Below are 21802 nucleotides of genomic sequence, written 5' to 3' on the forward strand. Positions count from 1 at the left end.
ACCCTTATCAGTATCACTATAATATCCCCGCAGTCTGAATAAGGTCAAACAACAAAGATTAGGAGAGATGGAAAGCAAAACAATAACATGCAGCTCTTTTTTACAAGTAATTTGTCATTTTTTAATCATTTGGTAGCCTGAATACACTCCAATGGCATCCTCATGTATACAAAAGTGAAGCTGATATGAAAACACTGCACTCATGTATCACTCCCAGAGGTTTCTTGTTATTGGCCTCCAGAACGCTGACGTTGCTGATAGCAATGAGCGAGGCATCAATTTGCAGTCCCTCTCTTGTCCTTTGGTTTCACCACCCTTCACCCCTCTCCTTATATCCTATCACTTTTTCACTTGCCCTTCTCTACTCCTTAGCTGTCTCACGTCCTGTCGGTCTGTCCTAGCTCATATTTTCTCCATCTCTCTATTTTTCTCCCAGGTTTCATTTGGCTGCAACGCGAGGACACCTGGACTGTCTCAATCTCATCCTGGGACACAATGTTGACATCACCGCAACTGATGCCACTGGTGAGTTCTGGTGGGGGGGAGAAGCAGCAAACTGGTGCTGTATTTTAAATACTGAGAGAAGTTTCTAATATTTTGGCCACCCAGTTTATATCAGTGAGATTAACCCTAACCTCTCAGTAGAGCATAATACAATTCAACAGCAGCACAATCTACAGCCTCCAAAGCTGAATCAACACTTCTCTGAAACAGTTTAATCAATAACAGAACATTATAACCTTCATGAATGTAGGATTTATTGCAGGGCTGTTGCATTAGACTGAATTAGATTTAGCTGGATGTACCTTTGCAAACTGTCGGGAAACGCTCGAACAACCAAAGAAGCACAGTTTCTTTGTCGGTGTACTATTCAGACGTTGACTGCCTACATAGTCTTTTGCACGTGCTTGTGTGTTGTTTTGCCATGAATAAAAGAAACCCAGACTGTGCACATTGGTCTCACATACTGTACTGTAGGTGTGATTTCTATATAGGTGGTTGGCCCTATGTCTGATTATCAATTCATGCAGGTTAAGGTAGTTGGTGCCAGAGCACGTCTGTCTTGTGGTAAGGAGATGAGGATGTGTTGGACAGAAAATTAGATTTATTAGCAGACTTTTTCTATTCATCTACTACACAGATTGCTGCTCAGCAACAAATGTGCTAATTTTGTTCATTATGACAGCATAATTTGAGCTGATGTTAGGCTGAATAATGAGCAAAGACCCATCTCTATTTTCGGAAACATTTAAGACAAAAGATTCAGTCAGAGAGTGCAAAGATAAAAACAGCATATTACAATTACTTCTGTTGCTATGAAGTAGCTTCCTTGTCTAATTTGATTTAAAATGTTTTTTACTTTAACCTGAATTACATTTTCATAAACATTTTGCATTTTGCCCTATCCATCTCAGGGTATGAATATTGTAGGTTTTCGATATAATTGCATGTCTACTGGTACGTTCAGAGAGTAAGTTATTGCCACTGCTGCCTCCATGTTTTCCAATGAAACACAATGGCAGCTTTGCCACCAAGGTCGGTGGCAGCAGCGAGGAGAGAGCGGACGGCTGACGCTCTCAAGAATGCTCATAATCATTTGCCGCTGCCATCTGATGTTAATGGTTCAACTGTTTTAACTTTCCACTGCGGCTCGCTGCGTGTCCATGGCAACCACAGAAACCACACAGAAGTAAAACAATGTAGTAGGTAATTTTACTGATATCTGAGTTCCCTGAATTATACACCTCTTTAGCAGCAGTGAACCAATATGTGAATGAAGATAAATGGTCTTCAAAGTTTGATGATCCAGTCTGGGCCAATAAACAACATTTATGATATTAGTTAGCAAAACCTATATTAATTGTATCATACTGACAACCATTTTTTTTCTATTTTAAGCCACAACCTGCTCTATTTGGCTTAATGAGGAGGTTAGACTAGGCGGATAGCAGCAGTTTGTAGTGCACAGTACTGACTGTTGCTTTTGCAGTGGAGTTGTGTCCTGCTGCCGTCCATCCAAAATACAGAACATCGACATCTGGCTGTCAGAGATGAAGCGGTCACTGCTTGCTGTCTGAAAGCACCTTGACTGAATAATGGTATATTGATCTTAACAAAATCTAAATAATGTCAGAAGATATGAAGAAAATTTGAAAAAAAAAATAGAAGCTTAAGAAATCAATTCTTAAACCCACAAGTATAGTTTCAACAAATTAAAGGTACCAATAACAAAGTGGGATATTTAGATACTTATTCCCTTTCAGATGTGATATTGGAATTGTACTCAAATATTCACATGTTCTACTATGGCAGGGCACCCAGCAAGCTAAATTAGGAGAATAAATGCCCTGACATAATAACAAAAAAACTAAAACTACAATTGTTATTTAATACTCCTTAGTAACAAAACTGACAATCTCTGGCTTGGCAAACCTTTGCTTTACCTGCGGAGCCAAGCTCTTAGTGATGCACTGAGTCATCTTGTAGTGCCTACAATATTTTGGTTTTTCAGATTTTTGCATCAGCTGATCAACAGAATAATTTACATGTATGCTGGTTTGTCACAGCATAATAATCATAATTGTTTGTAAGGCAGCTGTTGGGATCGAGCGATACAGACGGAGTCATACGTACAGTAAAATCACATTTGTACTGTTCGTTATGACGTTTGTACTATAATATATTGCCCTCTACTTCATTATCTGATTGCTGCATTTATCTCTTTCAGGTAAAAACGCTCTTCATCTGGCTTCAAGAAATGGACATTCTCTGTGTGTGCAGAAACTCTTGCAGGTAAAAGTGCATGTTCTTTTTATTTTAGTTTCTTTTAGTTGTTTGTCTGTTCTGTATTTGCATGCTCTATTGTATGTATGCTCCACAGGGCAGTTCCCCAGTCACCTGCCAGTCAGAGCAGTTTCCCTTTCAGCTCCTTTTAAATAATTATTGCCAAACGGCTCTGGCAGCTGAGCCTACTCCATATCGGTCAACAGTAGGCCCTGTTGAGTCACCGTGCCCCACTGGAGGATTTATGTGTTTACAATGAGGGGGCGATCTCTGCGATATTGTGCCCTCATAGCGTCGTAGTTCCCCCCCCCCCCCCCCCCCCCCCCGCCTCCATCTCTCGTATGGCAGTGATCTAACAGAGGTCGCGGCTGTTGGCAGAGGGTTGTCAGCGGTGTTGACAAGCCTACCCTCCTGCAAACCTGCCGTCCATTGTTGGTGCCGTCATCACAGCAGACATAGCAGTTGGATGCCAACACACCCCCCCCACCCCCCCCCCCCCACCCCCACCACCACCACAACCTCCCTTCGTCAGCCGAAACCCTCGTGGTATAGGATTTCCCCTCTTGATACTCTACCGTCAGCTCCCTCTGCTGCCCCCCTCCACCCTCCCCACCCGTTCACTTTGTCATTTGAGCGTGCTGCTAAATTTTGGACCTTGTTGCTAGAGAGAGTTGGGTTTTTATAGTGGGGGGTCAGAGCTCGCTGGCAAGCTTACCCAGCAACATCAGGGCCCTGTTAGCATTGAGTCCTCAAGGCTTTCATAGCAGGCCCTCATCACCACAGTGGTACAGTTGCTGGTGTCTGACCAGCTGACTGACCGTGTAGAGATGTCACAGGCATATCAGTGGAGCACCACTTAGCCTAATATGACCTGCCCGCTGTTGCCCCTCAAGTTCCAGTGCCAACTACTGACAATAAAATGTTTCGACACATTTTCTTTCACAACTACAACATACTTATATTTTTCTATAAATTTTATCCAGGGTCATTTGTGATGGGATGCCTGAGGATGCATTCCCCTCTGAAATGCCATATAGTCGAATGAAGCTAATTTGTTTTAAAACATTGAAAAAAATTGAGTTATATACAGTATGTTAGAAACAATAGAGCCAGCTATTATTGAGTAGTAGTAGTGACTCAAAGGTCCAGTAGCTTCATTATGCATTTGTATTTCAAAAATCACAACTGAGGACATTGAGTCTTTTTAATTATTCACAACAGTAAACCAGGTAATAAACCATAATAATAGCAACCAGGTATTTTGTTTATGCTTTTACAACATTATTTTACATTTCCTTAAAGAATGGGGGAATTGCACTTGTACCAACACACCATTCTTAATCAAAATCATTCCATATATTTATTTTAATTGAATTTAAGTGGTTAGAAATCAAATCTATGATATCACAGCACAGACTTGGATCCCCCCCCCCATCACTGAGGCCTTTATATTTTTCCATTTCCACATGTGACTTATGGGTTAAAGCTGTCCTATGGAGTTTTACAGTAAACAAACAAAAGTTATGTCTACATTGAGTTTTACTCACCAAAACTCACTGTGTGTGTCCTTAAGGTCTAAAACAAAGCTGTTTTTTTTTTCATCCTGCATTGTTTGCATCCATGTTTACTTGCTAAACTTAGCTAAACTTACTCGCTAAAAATCACAAGCTAATACAAAAATGTTTGCATTTAAAATGACTTTTTATTTATTTGATTTATTTATTGGGATTAGATACATTATAAATTGTATTTTTGCAGATATTTTTCACTATACCCCAGTAGTTCTCTAAGGGACCTCTCAGCACTAGTAAAATAAATTTACATCACGTGATTCTATTGTGCCAACGTGTGTTTTATTCTCAACAGCACAACTGTCCAGTTGGAAATGTGGACCTGCAAGGAAGAACAGCTCTACATGATGCTGGTGAGACTCTTTTCTCTCTGCTCTGCTCTATTCTGCACTCTACACGTAACTCTACTCTATTCTAATCTAGTCTAGTAGAATACTGACTTCACACAGTTTAAAATGAACATAGACCCTGACAAACCACTGCTCTTACATAATATTTTTGAATGACACTTGACAGAGTATCCAGATGTTTTTGTGAATTTGACCATATAAACAGTCAGTACTTGCTTGAATGATATTTGTTTAGCTTTTCAGCTAACTGATGCACCCAGGTTCATACCTGTGCATGAGCTGAGTGGATGTGCGTGTATTTTTCAGCTGTAAATGGGATGAATTGATTGCAATTTGTACTCATCTTTTTTTTTCCCTCCACAGTCATGGCTGGCTGCTCCTCCAGTGTGAAACTTCTCTGTGACAGCGGAGCGTCTGTGAATGCCAGTGATTTTGTGAGAATTGATATTTCACTTCATTTCACACAGTGTGTTGTAATGGTCTCTTCAAATATATTGTTTCGTTTTCCATGTATTGTGTCATCATTGCTGAAAAGCAAATCAATCTGCCTCCTTTTAAAAAGGCTGTTACCTTGTCAGTGACCTTAAAGTGGACGAGGTTAAAATGTATTGAATACCTTGTTGTGCTGCTCCAACTGACCTTAAATGTAGTTAATGGAGCACTCTGTCTATTTACTGGATAATTCTCAACATTCTGGACATTTTATCTTCGAGGTTTAGAGACAAATAGATTCTTGGGATTGACATGTACAGGCCAATATTGTGATTGTGTTATAACTGTATGTGATTATGTGGTTGGATGCAAGCAATTTATGTGCATGTCTGTGGCTATTCTCCAGGATGGCAGGACACCTCTGGTGCTGGCAACCCAGATGTGTCATCCACGCATCTGTCAGCTGCTGCTGGAGCGAAGGGCTGATATCACTATCCGGGACAAACAAAACAAGTAAGAGCCATAGTCCCTCATGGTGTTTTTTGGGGTTGCCAGATATCAAATTGTACGTTTTTTGTTTTGTTTTGTTTTGTTTTGTTTTTTACCTGTGTTTCTTACAAAAGGAAGCTTTTGATGCCGTCTGTTGATTATGTAAACCAGTCATGCCATTTAAATTTCTAGTGATTTCCCAGCAGTATCTGATATTAACCAAAGTCACAGTAAATGCATTTTGCACTAGCTATCAAAATTTATTAGAGGTAGTTCTGGTCATTTTCCTTATTTACCTTGAAAAGAGGCCTACAGTATACAAACCTTTATTAACCACAATCTCTGTTAGGCAGGTGATGTATAAAACTAGAAAATGAGAGAAAACATTGATTTTTGAAAAGGGAGACACTGAAAATTAAACATTTGTACCAAAATTCACCCCTTATTTCTATACGTTTCAGTAAATTCATGATTACATAAATTTTCATTACAGCAAAAGAGTCCCTAAGAATATCTTAAAAGCAACTAAATAAATAAATAGATAAATAAATTCAATGCTTAATGTGTAGTTATATTTTTACATTTCTATTTTGCACATTTTAATTCTCAACATGTATTCTTTTTCTCAGGACAGCGCTCATTCTGGGCTGTGAGTACGGCTGTAAGGATGCAGTTGAGGTGTTGTTAAAGAGCGGCGTTGATGTGAAGGCAGTTGACGGCTTGGGTCACGATGCATTTCACTACGCTCGTCTCAGCAAGAACCAGGAGCTCGTTGCGATCGTCAAGAGCTACCTCGACAAAGCCAGCAGAGGTGAGATGACGCACGATATGTTGGAATAAATACTAGAGCATTGTTAGTATGAGCGTTGATTGGGCTCAGGAATGTCTGTCAAATTAAGTGCCCTTGAAGTGCTGTGCAAAAATTGTAAAGTTTTAAAAGTCACTTAAAGCTGAAACTCTTAAACGCCATTTAAAAAAGTTGCCTAAAGTTGTTGCTACATTGGTTTAGATAGTGAGAAACAAGTATGTGATATACACATACAAGTATGTTTTAGCTACAAGAAAATATTGGTTATTTAAAGCATCAATCCACTGACTCATGGGAAATAGTGTGGCACTGTTAAGCTACATTACGCTCTGATGCTTTTTCATTTAATTTCCGTTGTTTGTCAAAATATTTTTGAATTGTTTTAGATTTCAATTCTGATGTTTATATCCGTCAGTCAGTTAAGTCTTGCTCAACACATCTAGTTTTTTTTATATCTTATCTCATGCAGCCCTACTCTCACCTTTCATTATAGTTTTCTGAATGCTTATTTGCACTTGTCTGCATTTTGTCTGTGTTTGCATTTCTTTCCCTGTAAATGTTTTTAAGAAGCAGTTTTTTTCTGAACATAATGTGCCTGCATCCTGCGAAATCTAGGTAACACTCGGGCAGAAAGATGAAATCTGAACTTGTTGTTTCCCTGTTTTGTTACAGATAAAGAGGCTGCTAAGATTGAACAGTGGAAGCGACAGGTAATTGGAGGACCTCCATTTATGTATAGCCATTTTATAGCCATTTTGCATCACTCCCTTTGTTTAAATGTGAAGAAGATAATTTTTTCTGCATCCCAAAGGGATTATTGACAATAAGTCACTCTTCCTATCAGCAGCCTCAGAACTCAAACTCTTAAACACATGTTGAACGTGTTTTTTAGAATAATTTTGCCTACTTCTCATGCAGTCTGTGTTGTGAGAATACCTCAAGTTTCTGTATTTTCTTCCAATTGTTCCCCATTTCAAATCATTTTCTTTGTCTTGGTGTCATTTAGTACAGTTTCTTCATTTTTCAGTTAGTTCCTGCTCAGTTGTACATGACTGCCATCTAGTGAGCGTTTCATTGCCAAATGTAAGGTTATGTTCTCAAAAGCTGGCACTAAAGATCCTTTCTTATCCTCAGCATTCAGTGGAGAGGTCTGAGGCAGCTGAGGCTAATAGAAGGGATCAGATGATACATGTAAGTGTAACTTCTCCATGCAAACACACACATTCACATTGTTGTAGCAACAGACTCAGAAGCAAATTCACTTCACTTCAAAAATTCACTCAAAGGGAGTTTTCTTGAATTCTCTGCCTCCAAAGTCAAAACAAATCATTAAGACATCCATGTCTATAAAGTTGTGATAAATTATAAGTTTCTTCACCTTTCAGCAAAAAGGATTTTGATTGGTTTAAGTTTGTAAGCTTCATGGTTTTATGTTTGTTTTAGGACCTAGAGAGGCAGAACGAGACCCTGCAGGAAAGTCTGAGGAAGTACCACCAGGATCAGAGGGCCCTGTTAGATCAGGTCAACATACTACAGGAGAAGCTCACACAGGTAAATGATACACTAACACAGCAAGAGCTAGACACCACACATGTTTAGTAAAACACTTAATGTGTGCCTCTTCTTTACCACTGGCTTGTCCTTTTGCTGGTGCATATGGTGTACTGTGGATGAGAGGGTAGAAAACAACCAAATAATAATAAAAATAATAATAAAGCTTAGTTTAGACACACTGTCTTGCCAAGGTAATGAAGGGAACTAGAAAACAAAATTTCTGAAGAAATTTTAGGTCTGCTGGCAACCTGGCACTGCGACCCCCTGAGGCATGTGATGCTGCTGGCAAGTTGCAGGCCAAAAGGCAAAGACAAAAGTCAAAGCGTGCCATACATTGCCACAAGGTGGTGCAATCGGTCTGTCGTGTTAACATGCAGAGCGGCTTGACGAGAGGTGCATGTGTAGCCTGGTAATGGTAATAGAAAAGCAGTTATTTAAAGATGTACATTAACTGTAGCACCACCTAGTGGCGAAATTGCATGAACTTTTATCACTCGCTCAATGGCGCTCTGTGCACATGCGACCAAATTTTAGTTGAAATTGGTCATTGCGTTGAAGAGTTAGAGACTTTTATTCCTGAAACCCCACAAGGAGGCACAATTGGTCTCCCGTGTTAATATGTGGAGCAGATGGACCTGTTCACCAAGTATCAGCCCTATAATGGTTATAGAAAAGCAGTTATTTAAAAATGTATATTAACTGTAGTGCCACCCAGTGGTGAAATTACATGAATTTTTATAGGCTCACTCAAGGGCACTTTGTGGACATGTGACCCAATTTTGGTTGAAATTGGTCTTTGCATTGAAGAGTTGGAGCCTTCTGTTCCCGAAAACTCCGCCCACTCCATTTTGGTAGCCAATCGTCAGAAAATGGTTAAAGTGATTGAAGAACATATGGGACCGTTGAATCCGGGGTGCTCTAAATAGGATACGTACCAAGTTTGGTGAAGATTGGATGAAATATGATGGATAGGAAGTAAAAAAAAGTTTTTACAAAAAAAATCTAGTTTCCAAGGACGACTTCCCAGATGGTTCTGTGCAACAAACCATCTGGCGCGTCAGGTTACGCAGAGCAGGCTTTTATTAATAATTGCTTATGTAAAAGATTGACGACTACATTCAGTGAATATAATAGATTTTTCAATGTAAGCTGCCAGACTAATTGCCAATTATTAATCTCTCCTTTGACTTTGTGCATAATCTTTTTTTTTTTTTTTCATCTGCAGGAAAAGATGACTGTCGAAGACACTCAAAAAGAGGTATTGAAACAAAAACGATCACCTGAACATACTGGGCCTCACACATTTTTGTCAGTTGTTTTCTGTCTTAAATTTGTTGGCAACAATCAAATTTAAAGAAAAGAAAATTGGTTCATGAAACCTGCACAGATAGTATTGTTGATACCCATGTTAAAAGGTTGATCAATAATGGCAGTTCTCAGGGTGGTATGCGACCAATCTTAGATTATTATCCTTGGCAACTAAATATATGAGCCATAAAGGCAGAAAGACAGATTTTGGGTGGATGTCACTGATGTTGTACAGAACTTTATGTGTTGAATTGAAGGAAAGGGGAAAAACAGGGTAAAAAACTGATATGGATTAATACTAGCGCTGTTGGAACAAATTTCGGCAGTAGAATATAAAGTGAATAACAAAAAAATACTAATCGAATGCTGAAAGTCCTATTCGAATGTCTATTTTTTTTATTTTTTATAAATGTGTCGGCTAACATTAGAGAATCTCACCCCTCTTGTTTTGGCCTACCCACATGTGAAAACGAAATGCTTATGTCATGTCTGATGAACAAATAAGTTTTCTGAGTCTGGCTGAATTGAACAATCTCACGTTCAATGTGCGCTAACGTTAACCTCTAACAGTAAAAGACTTGAGCCTGAGTGATCAGTGCTGCAGCCTCCAGTTTGGAGTTTGGACACAGAGCTCTTACTCACGCTATCATTTGGGCTCGCAGTGCATCCCAAACCAAATAACACGTCCCATATTGATGTAAACAAGTGCATACTGACGTGGATTTATTTATATTTCAGTTAAGCGCGTAATTTAATTACTATGATCCAGTACAATGAAAGCTTATTTAATATTTATATTTTAGTTAATGTTATTCATTTTGTGCCTTAGCTTAATTATTACTTAGGAAGAAAGCTATCACCTGTTTATTGGTAATGTTGGGATGCCCTCTAGTGGACAGAACGTATAACAACCACATGCTGACAGTGGCTTTGGCAATGCATAAGTCTGTGTACACAGTGTATAGGTACATAGTAAGTATTAATAATAGGCTAAATTTGAGCATTAAAAATTTGAATATAATTCAAATATTAAAAATAATAAGGAATAAAATTCTAATTGGATTATAGAGGAAGATTGACAGCATTAATTAGTACCATCTGAAATGTTACTCCATTGTGACTTAATAGTTCTGAATAACATCTTACTAAACATTGAGGAGTCAGGGTCTTGTCGTCCTGGAGCGATCCAAACTACATAATTCCCTGAAACAAATCTGGAAAAAAAAAAAAAATTTAAAAAGTAGTTCTTGCCATGTTTTTTATCATCTGTGTGAGACTAAAAGGAATGAAAGAAACACAACCTAAAACAATAATCAATAAATCTCACAATTTTTTCTGTTAAGACTGTTTGATGAATGAGGTGCTCTCTTCTCTTCATGCCCTGATTGTTAAGTGCTATTCTGCACAGATAAATAAATCAGATTTCACTACCAATAACTAATTTCCTCATTTTTATACAACTTTTACAAATGATTAAGTGCGGTTTAAAAATAATGATAAGAATATGTGAATAATAAATATATATTATTGTGTAGTCCTTGATAACGATTTAGATAATCCTTGATGTCAAGGAGCTGCTGTGCCAGGAAGGCTGCACTCTTCCAGTGATACTTATACTCACATAACTTGAGTGGCTCAGTATTTGTCCATATGCTTTAGTATCTTGGACAAACAGTATTTCCGGTCTCATAGACATACTATATGTATGGCACTCTACAGAGCAGATGTGTTCTCTTCAGGATTGCCTGGTCCTGCCTCCGATGGGGAAAAAAGTGTGAAAATTATAAAGCATCAACTATTCTGCTGCCTTAAAAGCTTTTACGTTAGCTGCCATTTGCTGCAAGGTAGATATGCAGCACTCAGGAGGATAATTTTGCTCCAAATGTTTTCATCGAGCCGCTTTTGACAGTGCCAACTTTTTCAAGCTTGAAGCACCTGCATTAGCACCAAAAACTCTCACAGCACAAACAGTTCTTCACCAAATGTTGTGTTTTTGTCCTGAGCATTACTCAAAGATAGAAAGAATATTGTTAAGTATAATGAAAAAAAACTAGTATCATTTCAATTAAAAAAAACCTTTTGATGCATGATGATGAATAGTTGTTGGTTGTGAACTAGACTGTTGAGCCCCCTTATATTTGGCATTATTCGATCATTAATGTATTCATTTGAGAATGTCTGGATAGACAGTTGCTCCACCTCGACTCACTCATGCTTTTGTTTTTCTTTTTACTGAATCAGAAGGAGCAGTTGAAGGTGTTACTCAGTGCCAAAGAAAGAGAGGACGGAGCACGAGGCCCGGAGACTGTCAAGGTCCAGCTCAGGAGCACTTTGGTCAGTGACTGTATAGATATTTTATCACATATTTGAGGTTTTAATACTCAGATACATCCATTCAATTTAGATTTTTTTGATTTGTATTCAAACATCGTACATATCTTTAGTATCAATTCCTTCTTACACTTATTTGCGTTGTTTTGTCCTGAAAATTCAAGACAGAAGTCAGTGGAAAGAAAAATAAGTGTCTTTATAGGAAACTGTTGAATAAATGTAGGGAACCTTACATTACGTTTTAGAAATTCCACAGTGTTACAGTAGAAATACACCATCAGACGCAGCACGACACTTTGTTTTTTTCTCTCTACATGCAGCTACGCAGCCCTCCAACTGGTAGTACAATCTGTTTACAGATTGTTAAAATAAATAGTGATTGTACCAGAGGCAATGCAATGCAGCAGTGCAGCATTGTGGCTGTTTTTTTTATTGCACATTAAAATAAATCAATCAAATCAATATGTATCCATGATCCTGTAGTTAAAACAATCTAGTTAATTAATTCAACACCAGTTCCAAACCCTGCATAACCAACTGCATTAAACTCAATGGCTGGCACACAACCACACGCTACAAAGACTGAGTCTGTGAGGCAGGTTAAAAAAAAAACAAAACAGCTCTGCCCCACCTATGTGATGCATCACGTCCATGTCTGGTGTACTTTGGCCGTTAGTATCATGTTAGTTTACAGGATCGATAACAGTAGTAAATGTTTAAAAGTTGTTAAAATCAGCTGTTATATGCTTCTATGCATTTACAGGGGGACTACTCTGGGCAGTCTGTCATCAAAGGTCAGCTTGCTTTCATTTCTTTAAACATTAAGAACATTTACTGTAGAAAACGTTAATTTGAACTTAACCTGCAGAGAGTGAAATAGTTGTAATGCTGTGTTTGCACTCTTCTTTTTTTTAACAGGTAAAGAGAACATTTTGATGAAACAAGCTCACAGCCTGGATTCTGATCAGGTAAGCTTTTATCTGTGGAGCAGTTGCAGATGATGTGCAGACATCAAGAATATAGTGTTGAGAGTGTTAGTAGTTTGCATATAAGCAACAGGACTGCAGGACTGACAATACAAATAAATCTGCTAATATTCAGATCCTAAATGGTTTTCTCTTTGTCTCTCTGCGAAAGAGAATTATAACTTATGTACTATAAACAACTATTCTCCAGTAAAGTGGCTGGTTTTCCACGTGGTATGTATTTGTATCATTGATATAAATACACACGTTGATTCAATGTTTTTTATCTTCAGTCTCTGAAGATGCTCCAGAATCCTGCTTTGACACGTTCACTGTCCAGACCTTTAGAGAAGAGTCAGGCCACTGTAGGCTGGGATGTCACTGGTGAGCTTGATGCACTCCGACATGAACTTGAGGTGGTCAAACGAAAGCAAAAAGCAGCGGAGGAAGAAACGGCTCGGCTTCAAACTGCCCTGAACCATAAAAGCCATGAGTGTCAAGAACTGGTTCAGATCAAAGACACCATCCAGAAACAGGCTGATCAGCAGGTTCAAGAACTAGAGGATGCCTTGAGGGACGTTCAGAAGAGGATGCTTGATTCTGAATCCAAGGTGAAGCAGCTGCAAGCCCATGTGGTCGCAGTTAAGGAGCACTTAGGAGGCCAGGCAACAGAAGAGCTGCGCGCCCAGCTCCAGGATGTCAAAGCCAAGTATGAAGGTGCTTCAGCCGAGGTGGGTCGGGTTCGTAATCGCCTCAAACAGAGTGAGAAGGCCTTGGAGGAGTACAAGAGCAGCGAAAGCCAGCTAGCAGCTGAGGCCGAAAGGTTAGGCGAAGAGCTAGTAGCTCTGTCTGCAGAGAGAGATGAGCTAGCAGAAACCCTCCTGGAGATGGAAACACAGTTAAAGGAAGTTCAGACTAAACATGGCAACACGGTACCAGCTGAGAAGTTTGACAACATGAAAAACCTGCTGACCAATGCAGTTGACGAGAAGGAACGGCAGATTGCTGAGCTGAGGGAGGACTATGATCGTGTGCTAGAGGAGGTGGCGGAACTCCATCGAAAGCTAGATAGTCCATCATCCCAGGGAGGAGCAGGGGCAATGTCTTCTGAGGAGCAACAAAGGATACGAGCAGCTCTCGAAGAGCAGAATGCGTCACTGAAAAGGAAACTGGTCGATGTGACTGCAAAAAGCCAGGCACTAATTCAAGAGGTTGAGGAGAGCGAGGAAGAAAGAGATATACTACGAGAGCAGCTGGATGAGCTCAACAGCAGGGTTGAGGTTGACTTCATACCCATGAAGGTCCACGATGAAGCCCGGATGAACATGGTAAAGGCTTTGGAGGAGCTGGAGGACAAGCTGGTGGAAGCCAGTGAACGTTACGGAAAAGCAGAGGCACAAGTCCAGCAGCTTCAAACCGAGAGGGCCGCTCTGCAGGAGAATATCAGCAGCCTCAAAGGTGGCAGTGAGAGACACCAGAGTGAAATGGATGCTCTGAAGTCTCAGAATGCTGACTTGATTAAGAAACTTGAACTTTTCCAGAAGAGATGTGAAGACAGAGATAAAGAGTGTGTACAACTGACAGCACAGAGCCAGACTCTGAAACAGAGCCTGGAGGGAGAGTATGTACCCAGACAGCAGCACGAACAAATGAAGATGGAGTTAAGTTCCACGATAGAGAGTGTTAAAGCTGAGATGTTGAAGTTGGAGACCAAGGAAAAAGAAAGTGGGGAAGAATTGAAGAATGTGAAAGAAGGAAACGATAAGTTGAAAGAAAAGTTGGAAAAGGTTCAGTCGGAGATGAAAAAAGACTATATAAGTGTTAAAGAGCACAAATCAATCACAGACAAGTTAAACACTGCTGTGGTTGAGGCAGAGAACAGAGCAAACCAAGTGTCGGCGATGCATGTGTTGGCCCAGGAGGAAACGGGAAAGCTTACTCAAGAATTGGAGGCCCAGAAGAAAGAACTTGATACCATACAGGAGGCAATTCAGTCCAAGTTTATCCCACTGACAGCGGTGGAGGAAAAAGAAAACTCGTACAGTGCGCAGGTGAAGGAGTTAACGGTCAAACTGCTGGAAATGGAAGAGAAGTATAACAAAGAAAAGTCTGCCAGAGAGAGCAACAAACAGGAGGAAGAGAAACTAAAAGTTGAGATGGAATCTGTTCAACAAAGACTAGACACTGCTCTTGTTACCAGTGAAAAGCACAAGGAAGTGGAGGAAGAGTTCAAGGGTAAATTTGAGGAATTAACTCTGAAGTTGGTCGACCTAGAGGAGCAGCACAAAGAGGTAACCCTTCAGAAAGCTGAATTTCAAGAGCAGAACGCCCTCTGCAACACTCAGATCCAAAATCTCCAGGAGCGTCTGAAATCAGAGTTGACTCGGATAGCAACATATGACACAGAGCTGAAAGCCCTTAATGATGCCATGCAGCAAGCCCAGGCTGATTGCAAGAAAGCAAGAGATGCTCAGCAAGAGGAGGCCCAGAAGGTTTGTGCCATGCAGAAAGAACTTCAGGAACGCTGTGGGGATCAGGCTTCTCTGCTGCAAGAACAGGCCATGGCCAAGGAAGCCTTGGAGGACGAGGTCGCTAAGCTCCGAATGGCACTTCGCGAAGAGGAGGAGAACAATGCCCAGAGGGCCGAGGACGTCTCTGCGCTGCAATCTGAGCTCCTTCAAGCCACTCAGGCTCTCGAGGAGCTTCGCAATAGGGAAGACCAAATGAACCAGCTGACTAAGGAGAAGCAGCAGCTGGAGGAGGAGGCTGCCAACCTGAGCAACAAGCTATTGAGCTTAGCAGAGGAGTGCAAAGAGGTCCATCAGGAGGCGACTCAAGCAAGGGAGGGCGAGAGCAAGGCCAAGACAGAGATGGAGGCTGTCCAGGAGAAGGGACGCGCCATCGAAAGAGAAATTAGGGAGCTGAAAGAGCGGTACGACGAGTCACTCAGCACCATCTGTGATCTTCAGAGGAGGATTCAGACATCCGCTCAGCAGACTGAAGCCAAAGACAAGAAGGTAGGAATTATTATTATCATTATTATTACTGCGCTCATTCATGGTTTTATAGCTGTATTTAAACTATTATGTTATTGGCACAATGTGTGTTTGACTATAAGTAAATTAAATAAATACAGATTCAGAATTATATTAAAAGTGTCGCTCAGGAAAGTATACATACTGTATATCTACATTTTAAAGTAAAATTGGATTTTTCATTGATTCTTTAAGCTATACATTTTTGTTTAGTTTTGTTGTGTGGTTGGTAAAGCTATAAAATATATATGTCATTAATGTTACCGTGTATGTTTCAGATCACAGAGTTGCTGACAGACGTTGAGCGATTGAAGCAGGCGCTGAACGGTCTGTCCCAGCTGGCATACACAAGCAACGCTCCCAATAAGAGACAGACGCAGCACATCGACACTCTCCAAGCACAGATCAAGGGCCTACAGCAGCAGCTGGCTGTGAGTGGACACACATCACACATTCAAATATATGTAAACATATTCATATGTCCGCTATAGACAGTTAGCTGTACTGTGCAGTGGAATACTTTTTGCCTTACTATCTATATGTTAGTTTTTAAAAATGGGTGTTATTCTTGTCCTCAGATTGAATTGTAGCTGGAAGATTCTGTATATAAAAACTAATCCATATCAGCATTTGCAGTTCTGGCCAGCAGTAACCTCTGTTTCCTTTCTCTGCCTGTTTCCCTCATTAAGGATGCTGAGAGGCAACACAGGGAGGTGGTTTCAATTTATCGAACTCATCTTCTCAGTGCAGCACAGGTACGTCCCTCTATTGAACTGGGAGTTAACTCTTTGGTATCCAACATCAACTAAAAGGAAATTATAGAGCAAGCTCTGAGAAAGTTTGTCACATTTCTGTGGATGATATTTACTAAAAATAATTAAGGTTTTAAATAGTTTGATTATTGTATTTGACTATTTTAATGACAGCGACAGTAAGGATCCAGAACGCACTGATTCAATAATTAGACATGACAGCATATCTTAAATGTAACTTTTAGAAAACAAAACATTTAATTATTTCATTAAAACACACTTGATTGCATAAAAGTAAACCGTTTTTTAAGTTAAACTGTCTTCAGTCAAAAAATGCCTTTATTGTAAACACAGTGTGGACTTTATCATACAGCATTTATCATGTAACATACACTGTGTTGATTATAGCGCCCAGCAACACTTGAATGATTTTGAGAAGAAATCTTATTCTAAAAAAAAAAAAAAAAAAAATGCTAGTCATAAATTTTCAACATCATTCCAGCAGCAGAAAGTTATGTGCTTCAAACTACTAGTGCAGAGGGATTGTCACATCCAGCTGTAAAAAGACTCTGGTTATCTTTCAGTTAACATTAGCACATCATGTAAAACATCACATTGTAAGCATCGTTTATGACACACTGGCAAAACACTTCAAGGCAATAAATGATCATCTTAATACCAGTATTGAATAATATGTAACAAACGATAAGGATAATGAAATCACGTCTGTTTTTTGTCAAAATGTGGTTGTGCTTTTATCCAATCACGTTTTTTTAAAATGTACTTTTAGCCACCATTCCACAGTTAGAGGTAATTTAGATATTTGCGCTCCAGCAAAGATAGCAGAGTTGTTGTGAAAGGTTGTGAAAGCACGCTGATTACTGGAAGCAGCCGCTGCAGATGAATTGGAAAAAGGTAATGGTAACAGTAATGGCCAGAAATCCTGTGGGAGAAGGCTGCAAGTGAATGAAACATCAAAAAGGCAAACATGGTACTACAAAGTATAGCCTCAGGCCAAATTCTTTATACAATAAATACATAAAAATGATAATAATAAACATAATCTATACAGCGCTTTTCAAGGCAAAAATTGAGGAAAATCACAATGAACAATTCAGCACTGTAATTAAATAAAATCAGGCCACTTAAAATAGAAAATGAAATAAAATACACCATAATAGAACTAAAAAAGAAACGTCTTTTTTGACAGATATTACTGATTCTGCGAGTCTCAGATCTTTCGGCAGAGTCTCAAAGCATGAAGACCAGGTTGTTTACTGTATATGAAGGGCTATTTGCACCATCACTGTAGAAACTGAAGCATATAATGATCTGTTTTGTCAGTAATTGATAAGACCCAACAGTCAGAGTCTAGAAGTGAGCTTCCAGTGTTTAAAATTGGGGACAAATGGATTAACTGGAGCCCGTTGTTGACTGTGTTTCTCTCATAGGGCCACATGGATGAGGACGTCCAAGCCGCCTTACTACAGATCATCCGCATGAGACAAGAGTTTGTGTGTTAAAGCTTCCTCCAACCAAACACGATGCTGCCTGCTGACTCAAATTCACCATTCTCACATCCTCCGCTGCAGAGAGTCCCTGCTGTGGCCCCTGTGGGTGCCCAGTGTGTGTGTGTGTGTGTGTGTGTGTGTGTGTGTGTGTGTTTGTGTGTGTGCGTGTGTGTGTGTGTGTGCGTGTGTGTGTGTGTGTGTGTGTTTCAGGCAATATTTCTCCAAACAAGCCGTTGAAGCTAAAATACATTTATGTGTAGTACAGCTGCACTTCAGTTCCCAAATATCTGAACGTATTTGTCGTGGCTGTAGGTGAATAACTGTAGATTTTAGGGGCAAATACATTATTTGAACTTCAGTTGAAAAACAGGAAATTAAAACTCTGTTTACATTAAAATGGCGTTGGATTAGTTCAAGATGTCCTGTATCAAACTGTGAAATCATTTTGACTTAATCACCAACCTATGCACAGGATTTATTTTTTCAATTTCAAGTGTGTGATTACACACATTTCTGTCAAATCTTAGAAAATTATAATGCAGATCTTTGCATTGCTATTAACCCATTATATTCAGTAATGTTGGAATAATTTGAATGTATGTAGGTCCCCCCTATATAGATAACTCTCTCTTTAACACAAAGACCACTTTTCACATTCCCACCTGACAGTCAGCTCTCATACAGTATGTTTGTGTCATGATGTTTGCTGGAATTTGAAGGATAGGTTCACTTTTTTTTATTTGTAAGTCAACCTTATTACAATACTCAGATGTCCATGTGTACACTGAAAGAGTTCTTGGTCCCTGTAGCTGTTCCTCTTGAAGAGATCTCTCTTTGTGTTTCCTCAGCTGGTGTTTTTCCTTGCTGAGCTACAGGGAAGACACAATAACAAAAAGAGTCAATTCTGTACTAAAGCCACCATAGCTTGGGAAGAATACACTTAATATATCTAATTCAGACTACAGCTATGCATTTTTGCATAGAAAACTGAGAATTTTGTCCCACATCTTACATCGACAGGATTAGAAGTAGACCCCCTTCAAAGCCAGTATGCACAGAAGGAATAATTACAGTGGCTAATAACTCTTTCAAAGCACATTACAATACAGACTTGGAAAAAAATTTGAACCTCTCCTTTAAACTTGGCGTGTTCAGGCCAGCTGTAACACTTCAGCCACTCACTTGAGATGTTAAGAGACAGACTGTTCTCATGTTGTCACATTGGGCACAGTTACTATCTTCCTCTGGAGGTCCAAACTTAGCATAAGTGCTTTCAGAATGATCCAAATACCAAAGACATCATCCAAATCTTAAAAGTACTTGCCATTTTGGTAGATGGTTGATAGTACTGTGTTAGATGTGGGAGAGCTTTCAGTTATGTCACTCACACAGTTACGGCAGTCACATGAGACTGTCCATGGTTGATGCTGGATTTGAGTCATGAGGGTGTGGAGTAGAGATCTCTTGCTGTGTCCTACAGTTTGCAGTGGCTCGTCGTCCTTTTGTTGAAACCAGAGTGTCCTCTAGTGGTGAGACTTGGCAGGCCAAGTTGATGAAATTGTAATAATCAGTATGGCCCAGGGGTAGGCAGTTGTTGTTTTTTGGTAGCTGTATTGTCTGCATTGCTATACTTAACACTAAGGAAATATATTAGAAATCTCAGATAGTTGAGAGAATCTGAAATGTGGTGTAAACTGAACTAACTTTAACTATTAATACCACGCTGCTTTGCATTACTTTACATTTAAACCAAATCATTTTAAAGGCAGCAAAATGTCCCAACTACAGCTGGACTTTATGTATAAAACCTAAATATTTTCGGCAGTGAACTTTGCAGCTCTCCTTAGAACAAGGGTTGCGTACCCCTGAGCCGACTCTTTGTGACTCTTCATGGTGTAGTGTAGTGGTGTTGTGATTGTTGAGCAAGTCTCTCGTGCCTTTACACTGACATATTTTTCATAGCTTTGTACTACTTTGATTACTGTACTACAGTGTGACAATTCTGATATTCAGCAGGTCTGGAAGTAGAACGGCACAAAACACATGTTCAGGGTAACATTTACTGTAGGATGCCATTTAAGAATAGAACAGATCCCTTAAATTATGTTGATAGGCAACCCTTGAAAGATTTGTTATTTGAAACACTCCCGTCATTACCTTCAAGCTAACACACCTTGCCAAGTTAAAATTTCTTCCTCTCTGTTTTTATACTTTGGCCAAATATTCTGTTTACAACAGTTAGTTTAGAAAACAAAACCTTCTGAGTTTTGTTATGTAGACATTTGGGATTAACTCTGATCTTTCTTTTGGATATTTCTTCAACTGTTAATATAAACTACTAATTAAATCCAGTTAAACCTCTAAATAAATATAAACCAATCTGTTTAAATTGGTTGTATTTGTTGGCATAGTATTTGTGTTTGTGAATCAGTAAAATAAAATCAATAAAAGTGCCTAACATAGAAAACTACCTTTTTTTGTTTGGTGTATTTTGTTACTACCACAGTAAATAACTTTCTGCAGCTGCTGGTGGTTAAATGGTAATGTCAATCAGTCAGACCAACACTTTGCTCCAGATTGAAATATCTCAACATCTATTGGGTAGATTGGTGTGAAATTTAGGCCAGATACCCATGCTGTCAAGTGGATTCATTCCAATGACTTTAGTGATGCCCTGACCTTCCCTCTAGCGCCACCAGCAGGTTGGCATTCGTTTGGAATAAAACATCTCGACAACTAAATGAACAGAATGCTGTGAACTTATGTGCAGTTTTATGACACCTTCAGGATGAATTAAAATTACTTTTGGTGATGAATAAATTTTCCAAGAAGCATCATCTTCAAGTCAAGATTCTAATTTGCCCAAAACTTTGATTTATGACCAAATATCTGCAAATTAATGACTCCCATCATTCTCAGCTGCTAATTAGCAATTGTAAAATGTCCTGTTTTTCCCACTGTGGTTTTCTCACTTGCAGTTGGAAAAATGTGATACTACTTTGCACCAATCAGGATTTAGCAATATTGTAATCAAAGTGATGACAGTTATGTGGTTGTTTGCTTATGTTGCAAAACCACCGTAAATTGAATCTGATCGTACTACATCCACAGTCCCGATAAAGCAGATTAGCTGAGGTTTTGAGTGTTGAAATTGTAATAAATAAGAACTAAGGATGTTTATTCCCCCAAACTTTGATTGATGCTTGTTCAGTTATGAATGTTTAATGGTACAGAGAATTTGAAACCAAGATTTCAGCAGCTTGAAGTCAGTCAGTCATACAGTGAATGTGTACTTTTAGCTCCGTGCACTTACTTCCCTTGTGGGAACTGCTCCGTTCATGTGGTTTCACTTGAAGCACAATCAACCCAGGAATGAGAGCGAGTAGCTCTTTGGCACACAGCGCTCACTTTTATCTTTGAGCCCGTGCCTCTATTGATTTGTCTGTTGCTCTTTTTCTCTTCTCAAGATTTATTTTTCATTAAAGCTCTTTTAAACGAGATGCTGAGATGTTCCCCCCTCCAACAGAGGTCAAGGCTGTTTCAGTTATCTCATTTCAGATAAATTCATGGCATGCACAGTCACTGAGCACAGGGGAATTTTCCATTTAAAAAATACAATGTGGTTGAATTGGCCTTTTGCTTTTGAAAATAATCAGGATTACTTACAGTACAAAAAATATAATTAATACAAGCTTCAAGCATAACTCCAAGTTTATGAGCACATGCTAATCTATTCCTTATCCCATCCTCTGTTCACACACACAAACACACAACATGCACACACCCTCTAATTGATACAAGACTTGTCCTGGGTTTGATTTCTTTGAGAAAAGCTTGCTGGTTTCAAGTGGCAGCCCTCCCTCCTCTCTACTCCTCCTCTTCCTTGGTTTTATGATTCTCTTTTTTGCGGTC

General features: G+C 39.4%; 1 protein-coding gene across 3 annotated transcripts in view; it reads left to right on the plus strand.

Annotated features, from left to right (window-relative positions):
• uacab (uveal autoantigen with coiled-coil domains and ankyrin repeats b) overlaps positions 1 to 20360 on the plus strand; it is a 52244-nt gene extending 31884 nt beyond the window's left edge. For 2 of the 3 annotated variants that reach the window (XM_044354317.1, XM_044354332.1), the window contains exons 3-19: positions 437 to 525; positions 2729 to 2793; positions 4648 to 4708; positions 5069 to 5139; positions 5544 to 5650; positions 6256 to 6437; positions 7107 to 7144; positions 7569 to 7625; positions 7878 to 7985; positions 9214 to 9246; positions 11538 to 11630; positions 12391 to 12421; positions 12546 to 12595; positions 12886 to 15609; positions 15906 to 16058; positions 16317 to 16382; positions 17831 to 20360. In XM_044354317.1, coding sequence (XP_044210252.1) covers positions 437 to 525; positions 2729 to 2793; positions 4648 to 4708; positions 5069 to 5139; positions 5544 to 5650; positions 6256 to 6437; positions 7107 to 7144; positions 7569 to 7625; positions 7878 to 7985; positions 9214 to 9246; positions 11538 to 11630; positions 12391 to 12421; positions 12546 to 12595; positions 12886 to 15609; positions 15906 to 16058; positions 16317 to 16382; positions 17831 to 17902 — 4000 coding nt within the window. In that variant the 3' untranslated portion in view covers positions 17903 to 20360. The remainder of the gene's footprint in view (positions 1 to 436; positions 526 to 2728; positions 2794 to 4647; positions 4709 to 5068; positions 5140 to 5543; positions 5651 to 6255; positions 6438 to 7106; positions 7145 to 7568; positions 7626 to 7877; positions 7986 to 9213; positions 9247 to 11537; positions 11631 to 12390; positions 12422 to 12545; positions 12596 to 12885; positions 15610 to 15905; positions 16059 to 16316; positions 16383 to 17830) is intronic. The other variant, XM_044354323.1, reaches the window with a different exon arrangement.
• The last annotated feature ends 1442 nt before the right edge of the window (positions 20361 to 21802 follow it).

This window comes from Thunnus albacares, chromosome 1 (assembly GCF_914725855.1).
Source record: "Thunnus albacares chromosome 1, fThuAlb1.1, whole genome shotgun sequence".
In the NCBI taxonomy this organism is placed as follows: Eukaryota; Metazoa; Chordata; class Actinopteri; order Scombriformes; family Scombridae; genus Thunnus; species Thunnus albacares.